Source organism: Macrosteles quadrilineatus, unplaced genomic scaffold, assembly GCF_028750875.1.
Source record: "Macrosteles quadrilineatus isolate MER2022 unplaced genomic scaffold, UCM_ALF_1.0 Scaffold_1__1_contigs__length_201487025, whole genome shotgun sequence".
Taxonomy (NCBI): Eukaryota; Metazoa; Arthropoda; class Insecta; order Hemiptera; family Cicadellidae; genus Macrosteles; species Macrosteles quadrilineatus.
The window spans coordinates 27379270-27397621 of record NW_026542594.1 but is presented as its reverse complement, the minus strand read 5'-3'; the positions used below and the strand labels follow the sequence as shown (position 1 = coordinate 27397621).

At 34.7% G+C, this 18352-nt stretch overlaps 1 protein-coding gene across 1 annotated transcript in view; it reads left to right on the top strand.

Annotated features, from left to right (window-relative positions):
• Window positions 1–2532: 2532 nt before the first annotated feature.
• LOC128995520 (uncharacterized) overlaps window positions 2533–18352 on the top strand; it is a 57251-nt gene continuing 41431 nt past the window's right edge. Inside the window, exons 1-6 of the mRNA XM_054420541.1 lie at window positions 2533–2615; window positions 7846–7979; window positions 8604–8777; window positions 11308–11571; window positions 13112–13205; window positions 17766–17929. Of these exons, the coding sequence (XP_054276516.1) occupies window positions 2544–2615; window positions 7846–7979; window positions 8604–8777; window positions 11308–11571; window positions 13112–13205; window positions 17766–17929 (902 nt within the window). The 5' untranslated portion in view covers window positions 2533–2543. The remainder of the gene's footprint in view (window positions 2616–7845; window positions 7980–8603; window positions 8778–11307; window positions 11572–13111; window positions 13206–17765; window positions 17930–18352) is intronic.

The following is an 18352-nucleotide window of genomic DNA, read 5'->3' as shown; positions in this document are numbered from 1 at the left end:
TTACCAAACAAGCTGCTTCTAGGCAAACAAGAAAAGAAGAAGAGTTTTGAAAAAGTGATGTGGTTTGGTTTCTTATTCTTCCTTCAATCTTATCTTGATTCTTGATTTGATTTCAAAACAACAAAACCAAAAGTAAAATTATTATTATTATTTTAGTAGTAGTTGAGTGTCTATTGTGTGTCAAAGAATGTAGTATGTCTTGCGTTTGTAAACAAGTTACCTGTATCTGTTTGTGAGAATGTAATATCAAATTTAGAAGCGAAAACTTATAAAGATGTTAAAGTCCTGAGGGCAAGTTTTACAAGTTCTAGCTTAAACAAGCTCATCTTTGGAATTTAAGCAAACACATTTTGTGCTTGGCTTGATATAGTTAATTAGTATTTGTTAACTCATTAAGGTAATGTTTTTAAAATTTCTAAATATTTGACGGGTAGGGCCTACAAAGAATTAGAGTTAGGCCAATACAATTTTTTTTTACCATGATAAAATTAGGGGGCACTCCCACAAGTTTTGACCAAGCTATCAGGTTCCTCAATTTTATTCATCTTTCCATTCCTCGAGGGTTAAAACTTATTTGTATTAAATTATTTAATGATTATTAAGTTAAATTACTGTAACCAGGGAACACAGAACAACAAGGCAGAGGGAGTGACAGGTCAAGTTGCCACCATGAATTTTGACAAGATGGTGGTCACCTTACCACTATTGATGAGCGTTAACCACTAGCTCCGCCTCCCAATTGGCTGTTGCCAGAATAGCTTAAGTAACATTTACTGGGTAGGCCTACAGTTTCTTAACTGGGCTACGCTAATATTGATAGAAACTATCGAATTGAAAATATTGATAATTTATCTTATAATTATAAAAATAAGTAATAAATTATAAAAATTATAAATTATAAAAATTATAAATTATAAAAAATAAGATTATAAAAATAATTGAAAATATTGATAATAAGTTAAGCTTAATTGATAATTTAAAATATATATATAACATTAAACTATCATAGCCTAACCTAACCAACCAAACTTGCTGATGGTGAAATAATTGTATGAAGGTTTCCTAATCAAATCAATAGTTTCAATCAATATTAGCGTAGCCCAGTTAAGAAACTGTACCCCATTTACTTGATCTGATTAGATTAGAAGTGGAAGTAGATTAACTTAGACGGGGACGGGTGGCGTCGCCCTGTAATCCAGCTACTAAGAGGTCACGAATTGTGGATATTTATAGGCATGCACTGTGGATGGGATACTCTCTGGTGTGGATTAACGTCCCCATGAGTGAGTAGGCCCTACTATGACTAGGCCTATCCGAAGTAAGTTACCATCCTGATAATTAGACCAATTCGTAGGCCTATATACCAAGGCAAAAATGTGGTTCGGATTCCACTATAAACTGTAGGTCCCTTAGTTGCCATTAGCTAGCTGTATGGGCTATTAATTAACAGCTGTGTCTAAGGAATATGTCGGCCTTAGTCACTAACAAGACTACAAGATCGCGCCACTCATCCTACACTCATCTCCATTCATACTTGGCTTAAAATAGGCTACAGTACCTACTTTGTATGGTCGCCATTTCATCGAAAATTATTAAATTACCGTATTTTAAAAGATGGCACTAAAGTGAATGAATGAAACAAATAAGTTAGTATTAGGTCTATATTTATTTCAGGTTATAAGATAAACCAAAGTAAATAAATTTCACGGTTTTTAAACTTAGCCTAAGTTACTTAATTTCAGCCATTGAGTATAGGCCTACTTTGTTTTAGCGTTAAACCTGTTGGATTGTAGCTTAGTTGGCCTGAAATGTTAACCCTAGAGTGGTGTCTTCAGTCTGTGAGTCCGATGGCGTAATATTTTCTGCAATTGTGTACTTTGGTCCTCTACACCGAATACACATAGGGTGTGTTGGTCCAACAGACCGAAGACAACATAAAAAGAATAATTAGTACTAGCCTAAAAACTGAACAAATCAATCAAGTTTGTGGCACCATGGAGAACATCTCCTGCGGTCGCTGAGTCATCATCAGCATCGTGTCATGCCGACAAAAAGCTTAACATCACCCACATTCGCGGGGACACCATGATGTAATATGATGGTTAAAATACCGTAGCCAACCTTTAGTCTCCAGTTTAAAATAATTCTTTTACTGCGACCTAGGTTTCAGCACAACATTGTGCTATCATCAGACGGTCCAGTCAGAAATGTTCAGTCCATTGCACGTCGTTTAGGCAAAACAATATATAGTTCACAAGACACAAACACAAACAATTAGGCCTACACATTTACCGATCAGTATTTACTTAGGAAGAACGGATACATTTTGTAAAATCACTGGACGCGACGTGTGACATCCAAGCTACAACAACGGGCAACGGACAATATTTTCCTGCCGTTGCGGGTACATTATAATTATCTCGCCACCTCTTAGCTTCAGCCCTGTTCTGGACCCACTTGAATTAAGCTGCATGTTCACTTTTGTTGTCTTTGTTTCAGATCCAAAATTATTTATTGCCAAATTCTCCTGCCCACAATAAAAAATGAGGAACTCATTTCGGAGACAGATAAAGACCCTTAAAATGTACTTCATGTCTAGGAGTATAAAAAAACAGGTAGGTCTAATTCACTAAATATTTTTGAACTAATAAAGAATAGCCTAGTTATGTGCTTGAGTTAACTCAGTACAGATAAGTTACCTAATGGCTGGCTAATATATTATGAAAAAGAAAAAAAAAACATTCAGGAGTAGTAAAGGGGTCGTCTCGGCCGCCTGCTACAGTTTAGAGCCAGTTTCAAATAACTCACAAAAATACACGTGGAAATAGCATACAATAGCCTATCAAAGTACTTGATTGTACTCAGGTAAAAGGGAAATAAGACGGGTAGTCCGTAACCAGAGGTCGGATGACTAATTTAAAACTCTCTACCGGTACTGTGTCTCAAATCAGACCTATTATCATATGCCTACCTTTATACAGGGTTAGTAAAAAGTGTGGAGACCCCCTGTTATTTTTTTAACGGCCCATACTTGAAAAACTAAACTCGGCACACCATTATGGCATGTTATGAAGTACTTTTTGGGCATAACCGCCACTTGGCGTTCATCCCCAAAATGGGGGATTTAGGGGGAAACTAAAAAATTTCAAATAAAAAGACCCATCGAGTGACCCCTCATTTTGAAGGGCCTGGTAAAAGAAAACCATCAACGCAAACTAGAGGTCTCTATCTCAGTTCAGTAAAAAATGGCAGCCAATTGAAATTCTCATAAGTTCCCAAACCCAAAATGGGGGATTTTGGGGGAAACTCACAAATTTTAAATGATAGGGTAAGCCCCATCGAGTGACCCCTCATTTTGAAGGTCATAATAAAAACAAAGTAACAACGCAAACTATAGGTCTCTATCTTAACACGTTCACTGCTAATGACGCACTTGTGCGTCATAAGTATATTAGCAGATATATAATACATGATGTATATAATTACATAATATATTTTAATCCACAATTTATAGTATAAAATTTATTTAATTAAAGATATATTGTCACTCAATTAACATGATCATGTTAATGTTTATGTTTTTTAGCCATTTATAAAAGTATTACATATCATTAGCAGTGAATGTGTTAACACAGTAAAATATGGCAGCTAATTGAATATAAAATTGCAATTTATTTCCAATTTCTAAAGATTTTAATCAGCTTCCATTTTTTTACTGGATTGAGATAGAAACCTCTAGTATGCGTTGTTAGTTTTTGTTTACCAGGACCTTCAAAATGAGGGGTCACTCGATGGGGCTTATCATTTAAAGCTTTTGAGTTTCCCCCAAAATCCCCCATTTTGGGTTGGGTAAGCAAGTGGCTATATTAGGCTTAAAAAGTACTTCATAACATGCCAAAAAGGTGTGTAGAGTTTAGTTTTCCTAGTGTGAGCCGCTACAAAATTTACAGCAGGTCTCCAGACTTGGAAAGGTGTAAGTTAAATTGAACTTCTGAGAATTTCAATTGGCTGCCATTTTTTACTGGATTAAAATAAAGACCTCTAGTTTGTGTTGTTGGTTTTATTTTACCAGGACCTTCAAAATGAGGGGTCTTTGTATTTGAAATTTTTGAGTTTCCCCCAAAATTCCCCATTTTGGGGACGTACACCAAGTGACGGTTATGGCCAAAAAGAACTTCATGTCATAAAGGTGTGCCGAGTTTAGTTTTTCTAGTATGGGCCCGTTAAAAAAATAACGGGGGGTCTCCACACTTTTTACTAACCCTGTATATGTTTTTAGGTAGGCCTAACTTATTTTTTATAGGAATTACAGAGTTTTATTGGAATTAAAAAAAAAATCAGAAAGCAAGTGTGGAGTGTTTGTGTGTAATAAATCAAAATTATGAGAGAAAAATGAGTAGGTCATGTGAACAAGAAGAACCAGAATAGAATAATGTTTATTTGTACAATATAAGGAATTATTTAAAAATCATCAGCTGTAGTAATTAATTTTAAACAGGCTAAAGAAAAAAATAACTAATAGAACTGAACATACTCCAGGCCTTGAAGTGTCCTCACTTCAACAGTTTCCTGAGCAAAGCACAGGAACACAAAGTTTTGTTGTAGGCCGGCTATAGCAGCTGGTTGCTTTTTCCTACTTTTGCTTTTCAACCTATACCATCTTTCCTGGGGTACAACTTAAAAACTTTTGCTGGAGACCACTGAAGTCCTAGCTCTTTGAAATGGTGATCATCAGAGTTTTGAAGGAACTTTGGTGTTTCATGATGAGATTGAAGAATAGAAGTTAACAAGTTTCGAGGGTTCAAACACCTCCTCAATTTCAAGTATTCTTGTTTCAAAAATTCAACAAGTTGATGTTGGAGGCTGAGCGTTTCCTTTGTGGTTTGGGATGAAGAGTAGCTATTGGTCAGAGATCCATCGGAAGATATAACCACTTGACTGGATTGCTTGACTGTCTTTACTGTAGTGGTTTCACTGTGGATTGGGTTAACGGCAGCACTGTCTGTCGATTGGATAGCAACCGGGTCAGTAGGATGGGTGACAGCATTATCAGTAGGGTCTATAACAGCATTAACAGCATGGTCACTTGGGAAGACAGCAGTGTTGGTAGGATGGATAGTAGCTCTATCACTTGTCAAGGTAGTTGAGCTCACTGTTGTATCTGTATTCGTCGGTTGAGGTTTTGTCACTGTCACTGTGGTATTTCTAATTTTTGAGTTTGCGAACTTAGGCATAGTGTTTGCCACCAGCCTCTTTATTGTGATGAGTTTTGTTTCAGGTTGTATAAGCTGGGTGCCTTTGGTTTGAAACTCACTTGATGGGTTTGGTTTGGTTACATTCATTGCAGTGGTGTTCTCTGAGGTTGAGCTGGACTTGATGAGTTCGGGTTGGTTACATTCATTGCAATGGTTCTCTGAGGTTGAGCTGGACTTGATGAAATGGATGAACGAGGAACATCAACTGTCAACTTTTCAAGGACGAGAGCAGGTTGAGCTTCGACTACCATTTTACCCGACATAGTTTGGAGATCAATTAAAATCTGCCCTCTGTTGGTAGTTACATGTTGATTGATTTCTGTTAGTTGGGTATTGGACTTGGTTCTTTTTAAGTTAAGATCCTAGCTGCATGTTCGGTTATTAAATTACACATACTGCCCGAGTCAAGAAGAGCTCAAAACACATGTGGCTCATCAGAAGAGGAAGTGATTTTTACTAACAATGTTTCAAGTAAGACAGTATTATTTTCATTGAGATTTGTTTGCATAGACTGATGTGGTGACACTGGAGAAACGGATGTGTTTGGTTTCATCTTAGACGATTCTTGATCATCAATGTGATTGTTTAACTCGTTAGAACTAAGTGAAACTTGGTTACTTTTGACATGGTCAAAATGCAACAGTGTGTGGTGCTTGTGATTTCCACACTTTTTGCAAGATGACTTAGATAGACAAAATTTTTATGCATGTAGTCCAATACATAAAACACATTTTTGAGATTGTTTAACCAACTGGTACCTTTTCATGTGGGGACAAGGCAAGGAATTTTGAACACGAGTAGATTTTATGACTTAGTTGGTTACAAAAAAAAAACAAAAAAAACATGTATTTGGTGTTGGTCAACTGTCTTTTTGAGTATTAAACAAAGGTTTGGCCACATTCACTGTAGTAGTTCTCTGAAGTGGGAACCTTTTGTTAGTGTTCAAGGAATATTTGGGTGTCATTTGTTGTTCACTACTGGTCATGTTTTGGGACAGCATAGCATCCTCAAAATAAGTGCATTCATTATTAAGGAAAGTAATTATCTGTCTTGAAGTAGGCAATGAATGATCTGATGTATCAAATTTGTTACAAACTGATTCTAATTTGTGACAAAGATTAAGATCCAACTTTCTTAATAAGACTACGGACAACAACAAGTTCTGAGTCTTGGCCATCATAGTTCAATGCTGATAAAGCTTGAGTGTTTTCATTGAAACGATTGACAAAATCTCTCACACCAGTGATGTTTGAACTAGAAATGTTACGTAGATCTAGCAGTTGATTTAAATGTAAAAGTTGTAGATGCCTGTCATTGTGGTATCTTTCTCTTAACAAATTGTAGGCCTATGCTACTGCATAATTGGGTCCAGTAATTTGGAGACTTCGAATCAAATTTAGTGGCTCTTTGCCCAATACACTCAAAAGGTATTGAAATTTTATTACACTAGACAAAGAGTCATTGGTGTGGATAGTGGAGTCATAGAAATTTATGAATGATGTCCAATTAGTTAGATTTCCATCAAATTTTGAAAGTTCAAATTTAGTTAAACATACCTGAGATTGAGCTGGGCTGCAACCAACCTTGGGCGAATCCGGGCTAGAGCCAATTTCAGGAAGCAGTGATTTTATGTAGCTTGTAATGTGGATGAATAGGTAATTGATTTGATCTTCATCTTGACTTATAGTTTCATTATCCAAATCATCTTCACTTGATGTACTTACAATTTGCTGAAAATAAGAATGAAAGTCTTCTTTCTTCTTCTGGGCTTCTTGCATAAGAGTCTTTCAGGCTTTGTGTTGCACAAATGTTAATGTTTCTTCTTGTTCAAGTTGATCTATGATGTTTTTATTTTGTTCATACAAACTTTAATAAAAGATGTGAGTTGCATATAAGTTTCAATTTTAAAATCAATATTTGGAGATACCATTGTACAAACATGATGAGATAAATTTAAAAAATTCACAAAGTGTATTTGAGAGGGTTAAGAGTTCCAATATGGAAATAAGAATTCAGTTAGGTAAGAGTTCAGAGGCACAGAAAACAATGGGTAAAATGAGGAAATATTATAAAAAGATTTCTACTGGTTGAGTGTAATTCCAAATCGCTTAAGTAATATCCGGCTCAAAGGACCATTAAATAATGTGGAGTGTTTGTGTGTAATAAATGAAAATTATGAGAGAAAAATGAGTAAGTCATGTGAACAAGAAGAACCAGAATAGAATAATGTTTATTTGTAATAGGTAACAATATAATGAATTATTTAAAAATATCAGCTGTTGTAATTAATTTTAAACAGGCTAAAGAACAAATTAACTAAAAGAACTGAACAGCAAGTTTCAGAAATTTATTTTAAATACAAAATAACACAAGGCTTGTCTGCAGCTGCATACAAGGTCACATTTTCAACAGTTTCACATTTTACTCATTCAAAACCATATGAATTCCATATGAACAAATTATCTCTACATTCCACTTCATGTTCACTTCCAAAGAGGAAACAAAGCTAACATCTTGGTTGAATAAAAGCTTTATCATAAGTTTCATTGAAGCATGATTTATAATATTAATAATTTATTTTTTTGCATAGGGTCTTGCAATTAACAAACTAATGGAGATTGTGAAGAGCTGCAATGATGAAGATATGATTAAATTTCTGATTGGGGCTGATATACCAGGTTTGCTCTGCGACATAATGAACAACCACGATCCTAAGCTTATTGTGTAAGTTACTTTATACAAAATTAACCATTTATACTAACCATATTTACCATTTATATGGTTTACGTTTATATTAACCATTTAGGTATTGATATTTTCAAATCCGAAAAAGCAGTTTCAATCTTGATGAGGATCAATTCTGGACACAGTGGTAATTTGGCATTGGGCTTCAATAAATAATGATCCTAATACTAATGAAACAGACAATCTTAGTCAGTAACAGAGTTACACAAGGCATCTCACAAGAGGATTCTTTCAACAGAGTCATCCTTCACTCAGATTGGGGTTAAAATATGCCCTTGTCACATCCACTCTTAATTGATATTGATAATGATAATGATAAATGATGCTTTCTAACAACAGGTTGGATTCTATTAAGACCAAGGATTTTGACCACCCTTTGCAAATGATATTTAAAATTCCTCAGGTGTAAAAAAACTGAAACTCACATTATTTCATTACAGTATTTTTTTTATTTAGCATGAATTTAATTTAATTGATTAATTTCTCAATCAAATTCTCTGTGGAAACATGATGTAGTGGTTGATATAATTGATCATAAGTATTAGACATTCAAATAATGATAGGGTTGTATTATCAACACTCTAACTGCAGAATATATTTCAGAAAAGTATTTTCCTGCCTTTTGGAGCTTTCAAATCATGAGGAATTCTACCGACAAAAGAATTCTACAATAGTCGTAGAAACCACATGCCGCACAATCATGATATTGACAAGTGAAGGAAAACATTTATCTTCTATTGTCAAAGGGTTAGAGCTGTTGCGTAAAATTTTATCTGGGTAAGTTTTACAAATTTTTATCTAAGTATGGCATCAGTAATTGCCCACATTTTTCACTCATTTTCAGGTTCATGCATCATTGAGTCCCAATCTGAACATAATGTCAAAGATGGAATTGAGATTTTGTAAGTTGATAGACCAGTTGTTTTGACATAGCCTACTCTTTTATTGATGGCAGTGATTGGTTCAGTTTCCAACATACCTACTGAATTTTACAAGTAAATTATTCTACTGACTCACTCACGTCTTTGTAGGTTTGTCAATTAAGGGTGTTCAATTGAAATTAAATTACAATAATTTTTGGTAGAATAAAGGTAAAAATAAGAATAAGGGTAAAAAATGTCACCTTAAATTTTTAAGTTGTCTAATAAGCGAGTTATGAGGCTTTGAAGTGGGAACTCCGTTTGCTTTCCAGATCAAAAACGATTTCGACTATATTCACCAAACTGCTCTTAAAAGTCAAATAAATTGATCTTTCCAAGCTAAAACATTTTATTTCCCATATCGTTCCTAAATAAAAAAGTAACATTTTTTGTAAATTCAATAACTGGTTTATTTTGACATTAATCAAGAAAAAACGCATATTGGAACAAAGCCAATGATGTACATAATGAATAAAAAAATACTCCAATGGAAAATTCTTAAGCTTATTGGAAAAGCGTTTTGAAGCTGGAAAAAAAACTGAAATCACGTAAAATCAGCGTGGCGTGCGATGTGAGTGTGTACAATGCACACAAGTTCACTCACGGCGTGTGGGCGTCCGCCCCTATCTCTCCCTTTCCACCGCGCCTTCAACCATCTCTCTCCTCTTCCCGCACGCCCTACTCAGATAGCCGTCTCTGTCTATTTTCTTCGTCTGCCTACCTGTCACCAGTTACGTGTTTTGTATTGCGTACGGGAGTGTTTACTGAATTCATCCTCATAGCACTTCGGATTCGTTCAGCTATTAGCAAACAGCTTATATTTTGCTAGCAACAAAACCCGTTGTGGTTAAATACAACGGTCTCCAGCAAAATAATAGTTACGAAATTCGCATAAACCAGTTTACTAACGCATAATATTGATACAGATTAAGCCCATAACTTTGAAACACACATACATGACATAAGGAACACATTTTAAGCCTATGGCCCACGACGAGTTGCACGGCGCTCACAGCTTGAGGCGTACAGCCAACAGAATTCTCTCATTTCGTCCATATCGAAAAACCGCAGCTGAAATAAAGTTGTGCATCCGGCCAACCTAGTTCCATGTGATTTCAATTTTTAAGGTTATTGCGGTTCATTCTAACGTTAAAATAATACTTAATGGTTATTCCAAGTACTGTGTTCATTTCAATAAATCACAAATTAATTATTATTTTTACGCTTCTTTAAATTCATACATAGCCTACTAAAGTAATTATTGTTTTCATACTGAAAATAAAAATATATTTTAGGCCAAAAACTATCTCAGATAACCGGGCTCAGATAATTGGGAATGTACTGTAGTTGTCTCGGTAACAATCCCATTCATAGTATCAATATGAAATGAGAAAAGTTGTTGACATAAATTCTCAATTTTAAAAACATTCGGTATATGTACTGTAATATACCGAAAATACTGTAATAATATATTTTTGAAAATTAATCTTACAATCCTATTAGGTTGATATTGGTTCAGGTTTCATTGTACATTTGATGTAAGATTTTAAGTTACACTAAATTGAACAAATCTATCTTTAATAAGCCACATATGTTACGAGCACTTACTTATTACAGTAAATTATTTTAGTACCGTACTTAACCATTTTAAATCTTCTTACGTCCAATCTTGGTGTATCTTCTATATTCTAAATATATAAAAGGCAAAACTCACTCACTCACTCACTCACTCACTCACTCACTCACTCACTCATCACTCATCACTCATCACTAATTCTCCCACTTCCCATTTACCTAGGAGGCTGAAATTCGGTACACCGATTCTTTGGGCATTAAATAGGAAAACTAAGTCTAGTTTTAGCTATCGGGCTCCGCCCCAGTGGCTCTGGAGTTTCCCTTGTTAACCTTATGATTTTTCATATTTAAAAGGAATTTCTTAACAGCTGTTTCAATTAAACAAGTTGGTTCTGTTCTATGATGTTCAATAGCATTAAAGTTACAAGGATTACCAACAGGGTGCAGCACTATTATTTTTTATAATTTATGACTACAGCCAATTTGCAACCAAAAGGTGAGTGAGCGTAGCGAACGAACTTCAACCTGGAGGCGAGTTAGCGTAGCGAACGAGCTAACCTGAAGGTAAGTGAGCGGAGCGATCGAGCTCCAACCTAAAGGTGAGTGAGCGTAGCGAACGAACTTCAACCAGGACGTGATTGAGCCATGCAAACGAGCTCACTTGTGAAGTTAAATGGGGCAAAGCCCGCGGGTACAGCTAGTATAGTTAAAGTCTTAATTCATTATTTTAGCTTATACTACCCTATTAATGACCAAGAACTTTCAATGATATAAATGTATCATTACAACTTTAAGATGTGTTTTTCTTACAGCCGTGGCAACGACATGACAGTGAACCTACACCACGTTATAGAAGTACTGTCTGTCATTTTGGGATCTCATATCTTTCATGCGATGCACTTGAATGCGATGAGCGTCTTGAAGATCATTCTTCTCTTTAAGGACTTTGACCACCAAAACTTGCCTGATTTAATCTATACTGCTTTGATTCTAATCCATAAATTGAGAAGAAATAATGCCCACCGATTCAATAAATATATCAATACTCCCCTAAGCATCATAACATCCTCATTGAGGTAAATATAAATTATTTTCATGGTGAATGATAAATATTTGTTTAGTGATTGCTATTATTATGTACAGTTTGGTATTCAAACTACAAATGATGTTCTCATGAATCCACAAAATTATCATAGACTTTTAAAACCAAATTGAAAGCAAAAGGTAAATTATTAGCTCAAAAGGAACTGTTAACAGTTAGCAAAAATGTCAATCAACTTTAGGAGAATCACTTTTACAATTTCAAACCCATGGCACCAAACCATTGCAACCCAGACTTGCTCAATCTGTGCAAACCGCCCGATCGTGCTTACACAATTACAATTATACAATTACTTAAGGGCTTATAACTTTTCAGCATGACATGAAAAAAATATTAATTACTACTTTCTATTTTAACTTTTGATCATTTCATCTACCAACCCTGGTATTAAAGTGAGAGCAGTGTCTACTACTTTAGTGGAAGGTGTGTTCATTCCACATACAGTAGAACTCGAATTATTTCAACTCCAACCATCTTGGATCGCTAATTATCTAAATCACCTCAAGGGGGAAAAATTGTCCAGAAAATTTAGTTATTGCAGTTTTTGGTAATCCATTGACCGTTAATATTTTAATGTTTGCAAATAGTGTCCATCACACGGCATGTATTTTAGGGAAAACACAGGGCTGCCTGGAGGGAAGGACAGCGCCACAAGGATTTTTTTAGGGGGGATGGTTCATTTTACAACCTTCATTGATTAAATATACATTGATTGCCCTAAACTGATTTTTAGTAAATTCATGTACACACCCTTTTAAAACTTACAACACAATAATATGGCTTTTCGTAATTAAAAATCTTTTTGTCACAACAACATGAGAGATGCTCTTAATTTTGCTGTGATAGTCAGAGGCAATGATGATGTATTTGGGACCGCTGGGTACACTCCCCAGCGACTTATTTCTATGATCACAGGAGACAAAGATGATGTTTTTGCGAACTTGTGGGAATGTCAAGATATTGCTGCAATCACATATCAGAGGATGATGGAGTCTTAACAATCCTGGGAGTAGAATATTCTCTCAAATTAACCACGAGTGTGAAAGGCTGCTATCACGGATTATTTTATGACAACATAATGATGCTGGCAGATAGATGGCCGAATTCTCTGAGAGGAGGCAAGGAGAAAAATAGTTATTTTTCCTCCAGTAGGCCCTACTGTATTGCTCTTGGTTCTGTGTTTGTCCATTTGTGGCTATTTAATCATTTCTGGGTTGGATAAAGAGACTCTTCTTAATTCTATGTTATGAGCAAAAAACAATTCCATCATTGCAAAATTATCCAAGTATAACTATTTCATTGTCCCCATATTTTGTATTGACAGCAAGCTGTGTTAGCTAATTTCCCATATAGGCAATATTAGAGAATTTCCCATACAGGGGGTCTCATGGCAAATCAAACTTATCCGGAGTCCGATCCAAATATATCCGGATGGTTGGAGTTCTATTGTTTACCTGTTAGGTCAACTATTTTGCTCTGCTTGTATTTTGTTAACATTTTTCTCTGTATTATAGATACTATTCCTCCCATGAAGATTCACCAAAAGCCCAAAGGGCTTCCAATGTTGTGTGGAGTCTAGTTGTATCATCAGTAATACCATTTCTCAAGGTTTGAATAATTAATTACCTATGTACATATTAAAATGTCTATATAGAATAGAAATATACGATTCTATAATCAAGTTAAGTAAAAGGTTGCTTAATGATCTTCCACTGTGTGGACGTTGTAAGATATGAGCCAGAGTTAGTTTTAGGCTAAATAAAAAAAATAAAATAAATAAAAACTTGTATTGGAAATGTTATGTATCCATCCCATACTTACATTGCTATCATAGTTTTGGATTTGTTGAATCATCTATCTATCTATCTATCTATATCTATCTATATCTATCTATATCTATATATACTAGCTGTGTGCCCGTTCTACGCACGGGATCTTATAGTAGTCAGTTGAAACCTTCTTATATTAAGATTAAGAACAGCAGTTAGTTTGCATATTTGCAGATATGCTGGCAAAACTATTATATATAAACCTTCGCAAATACAGTATCTGACAGTTCAAGCCAAAACAAATGCTTCGCAATCAAATGTCACCCGGATCGTTATGGTCCATATGTCCAATGATTAAACTAAAAAATGTTTTATAGATCCATGAAGCGTAGCCCTAAAGTAGGCCTATAATTGAAAGTTACTTTCCACATCGGTTAACTTAAACGTATTTAAAGTACTACCTCAACCTCACCATTTAACACTTTATTCCGGTTGACATTTTCAGTATCAAAGGTGCTCTTGTCCATTCTGTGAAACACTGAGAAATAAGGACATTAATGAGTTACCAACAGACATACACACAACAATCCAAAAAAAGGCCACGAACTATTGATACATAAACAATATAAAGGCGTAAACAATTCATGATGGTTTGCCCAACAAATGTTTTACTCAAATAGGTTATCATTTTCTTAGCATACCGGGTAAGCCAGACAGAATCCAGACAGAAAAAGCAAAACTTATACAGAGTTGAGACATCACTTAAATTGAATACGGACGGCTCTAATAAATAAGGTGCAACACCAACGATAACTAATTTGTAAACTACAGTGATGTGTTGGTACCTACGTAAAAATGATTCTAGCAGCTACCAACGGTTCTAAGGAAAAGAACCAGTACCTACGTAAGAACCTACCTAAGAACTTATTTAATTTCATTTACGGTTACACTATTAGACTATATTATTGCACTTGCGATTAATTAAATCCGTTATGTAAGAAAAACGTTTTTAATCTCACTTGGTTGGGATTTGCTTTCAAAACGTGATTCGAAATGGTTGCGGTATTTGTAAACAACATTTGTAAACATATCATTGACAGCTAGAAAAAATAATCTTGATCCGAACAGCTGTTCGTTATTTCATAGACGATTATTATGTGATAAAAATTTAACGAAAATTTGACAAAAATCGCACAAAACTGCATTTTTGAACGTCCGTAATTTTATTTACAAAGTAGTGAGGCTATATTTAAATCACTAAAGACACTCTCGCCAATCCAGTGAATACATTAAAATGACTTGGATCTTGATAGGTACTCTGGTTTTCACGGAGAAGATTGCGTAAAATGTCATCTTGAGTGTTACAGACAAAGGGAAAGACAGACAGACAGACAGACAGACAGAAATAGAGATAAGACTCGTTTCTGCTTCTTTAATGTATAAAACGTAAAAATAACCTAAAAGTATATAATTCTGAGCAAAGTACAGACAAAACTCTAATTTTATTTATATAGATAATAGGCTAAGCCGTTTTTTGTTTTTGTTAATCAAACTCCTCTGTTATTATTCGCCCGATTTTGACGTTTGAGGTCTCAAAATAAAGGTTAAAACGTGTAGTTGAGCCCAACGATATTAGATTTTTTATAAAGTCGTTGGTAAGGGCGTCAGAGGCCCTTAAAGTCAGTTTTTTCTCCATAAGGATAACATGGGAGATAATTTTTATTTATAAAAACATATGTTTTTGGTTGAAAATAGTCAAAGTCTACTACATAATAAATCGGTGTGTATTATACCTGTAAATGTATATTAAGTTTAATCATGTTTTGGATACCTTAAAGTGTACTTATAATGGATCATACTACTTTATTTTAATTTGAAGAATAGTAAAATTTAGTTGAGAATAAGTTACCATGATTTACAAAACTGTACTGTAACATTCAAAATCACAAATCTTTGACAATCATTAATTTGACATGAAACAGCTGATCTACCAGAACAAAAACAAATCCTCTTCTTCAAGTTTGTTTCTATACAAAAATATGTTTTTTTATTAATTGTTGTGTATCCTAAAAGTGGAACCTTAGAAGATTTGGCTGTACACTCTTCAGGTCTTGATCCAATAGCCTTACACACTGATTGATCGGGCAACTACACACTGGAACACTGTTACACATTTGCAGTTCGCGCCCACAGGCTATCTGTTAGACTTCAGTATTCTGCTGTTGTGGTAAGGTTACACTTCAATATATAGTTGAAATTTTTATGAGAATTGAAGGTGAACGTCTCGGTTTAGGGAACAGCCAAAACTTCGAGCAGAGCTATATGAACCTTCATGACGCAAATGCATAAGTAGAAAATAAAAGAGTCAAAATAGGCTAAAGTTAATTGATTCCTTATTTTGCCAGCAAGATTGCTTGGATTTGGATGCCCTGTTGATTTCATCCACCATGAAAGTATACAAAATGGTCAAATAAAAGACAAAGCTATTTTAGCTCCATAAACAGTGTCTGTGGTTTGATCAACAACAAAGTTTTGGATAAATTGCCAGGTGAGCCCAAGGTGTACGAAAGCATTGATAGTTTGCTTGCAGATAATTTAAACACACATCTAGAATGTCCAACAGAGTTTTTAAACAATATAGAGGTCAGTGGATTGCCAAGGCACAGATTGATCTTAAACAAGGGGGCAGTGTGGTTTTATTGATGAGGAATATCAATACACCAAAGAGCCTCATTAATGGAACAAGGCTCCAAGTGACCAAAATGGTTACCGGTAACAATTTAATAGAATGTGTGTGTTTGAAAGTCTTAACTAGAACAAGTGCGGGGGGACATATTTTGATTCCGAGAATAAAAATGTGCCCGTCGGAAACAAACTTAACATTTAAAATGGGAAGATGCCAATTTCCATAAGCTTTGTCATTTGCAATGACAATCAATAAAGCACAAGGGCAATCACTTAAAAGAGTAGTACTGTTCTTGTCCAGACCAGTTTTCAGTCATGGGCAACTATGTGTTGCTTTAAGTAGGGCTACATATTTGATGGTGTACACATATTCATCACGGAAAATTCTGACCAGGGTAATCTTCCTGAAGGTGATTTCACATATAAAAACTTAGTAAGTTAATTCAAGGAAGTACTGTTGTCAATAAAATAGGTTTTTTTGTGTTTATTATTAAAAGGGGTTTCTTCAAGAAGCATTTTTATGTTCTTCAAATATGCTACATATTGGTTTTATTACAATGTTTTATTAAATGTGTTATAAAATCTTAAAATAACTATGAAATACTTGATAGCTTATTAATTTACTAAATATAAGACATATGGAGCTAGAAAATTGATGGACTGCTTTCCTTCTAAGGCTTCATTCATTACATTTTATTTTCGACTCAGAGTCAATATATGACAGTATGAATTTGTTTTCTAAATTCATGTATGTATTTTTGCGGCGCGTTGAGCCGCACGGGTTCACTAGTCCTCTCTATTCACTTAATTTTACGCTTGAAACAAAACAGAACCGCACTACTTCACTTTTGTTAGTTATGTGAATGACTGTGTTTCTATTTTATAGTTTGTGTGCATTTGATTGAATCAAGGGCAACTACCAACCTTATGACAACAAAATATAGCAACCAAACTACTGTATGACAAATATCCTAAATGACCTTTCATTTTAGAGTTAATGACCCTCTGTAAATGAGGAGTTCACCTATTTCAATTAATTATTTACACAACAAAATTTGTATAATTTATCTTGGGTAATTAAATTTGTGATGTTTTAACATTTTGTTTCTGGAGGCAGAATTCTATTGACACTGGATTATTTGTTTTTCTCTATTAATTTTTTTTTAGGCTATGTCTTTTTATGTCTGTTATTAAATATGTTTTTCTAATCTATGTGTCCAACTTTAACCTAAATAAAAGCCAAAAAAGATGAAAAGTGTCCTCATCCTCTATCTTAATGTAAAGAGAAACATTAAAGATGCTGTTTGCAATATTTACTTTTTTAACTAATGCTGTCAACTTCTACCCAAGCCGTGCACCATGGACCCTCCACTCCAGCTAAGCCACACATTAGTAAGCCGAAGCTCAATATGGGTTGCACACGAACAGGACTCGAACCCACACATGTAGAAAGACCTCAACGCTGTACTGATCAGTGCAACGCCTTAGGCAACTGAGCTACCATGCCACCATAGGCCGAATCGACACCCAGGAGGACACTAGCGCTGGTTAGATAGTGCCAGTGGGTTAGCAGTATGGCTATCTCGTCGCAAAATGTAGTGACACGCTACACACTTGATCCATCGTCAATATGTCAATACTGTATTTATTATTGTTATAATTGAAATTTAAAAGTTGTCTTTTTGAGGTAGATTCATAACATATTTACTTTCAGGAGATATATGCAAAGAAATATGATGAACATGTTGTATTGAATCAGTTAAACTGTCTCTTGGCTGCATATGATTGTTTGGATAAATCCAAAAAGATCACTCTATCCAATCTCCTGGCCACTAATGGATATCTCAGCCTTTTGCCTGAATTCAATCTTTTGACTCAGTAAGCTACTAACGCCTTATTGTAACTTTAGTTCACCATAAGTGTCTATTACTGGTGTTACTTGATTTTTTTCTGTAAATGATGTTTAAATCATAATAATTAAGACAATTTGTTGCTTATTAAAATAGGTCTTTGCATTTTGCAAGCATCAATTTAGAATAATACTTTATAAAGCTTCATCCTGTAGTTGGAACAAGCAGCAATACAAATTTGTGAACAAAATTGTTGGTTTATATGTTTGATACAAGTTTTATCAAAAGCAGAGAGTGTTAATTGTTATTTTGCCTGTGAACACAATAATAACATATATTTGAATATACTGTGATTTTGGTGTTTGGGTTCCCTGAAAAAGACCTGTGATGCTATGGTAGAGTACTAATTCTCCATTTAACAAATTTGCTGACAGAACCTGGGACTTTTTAG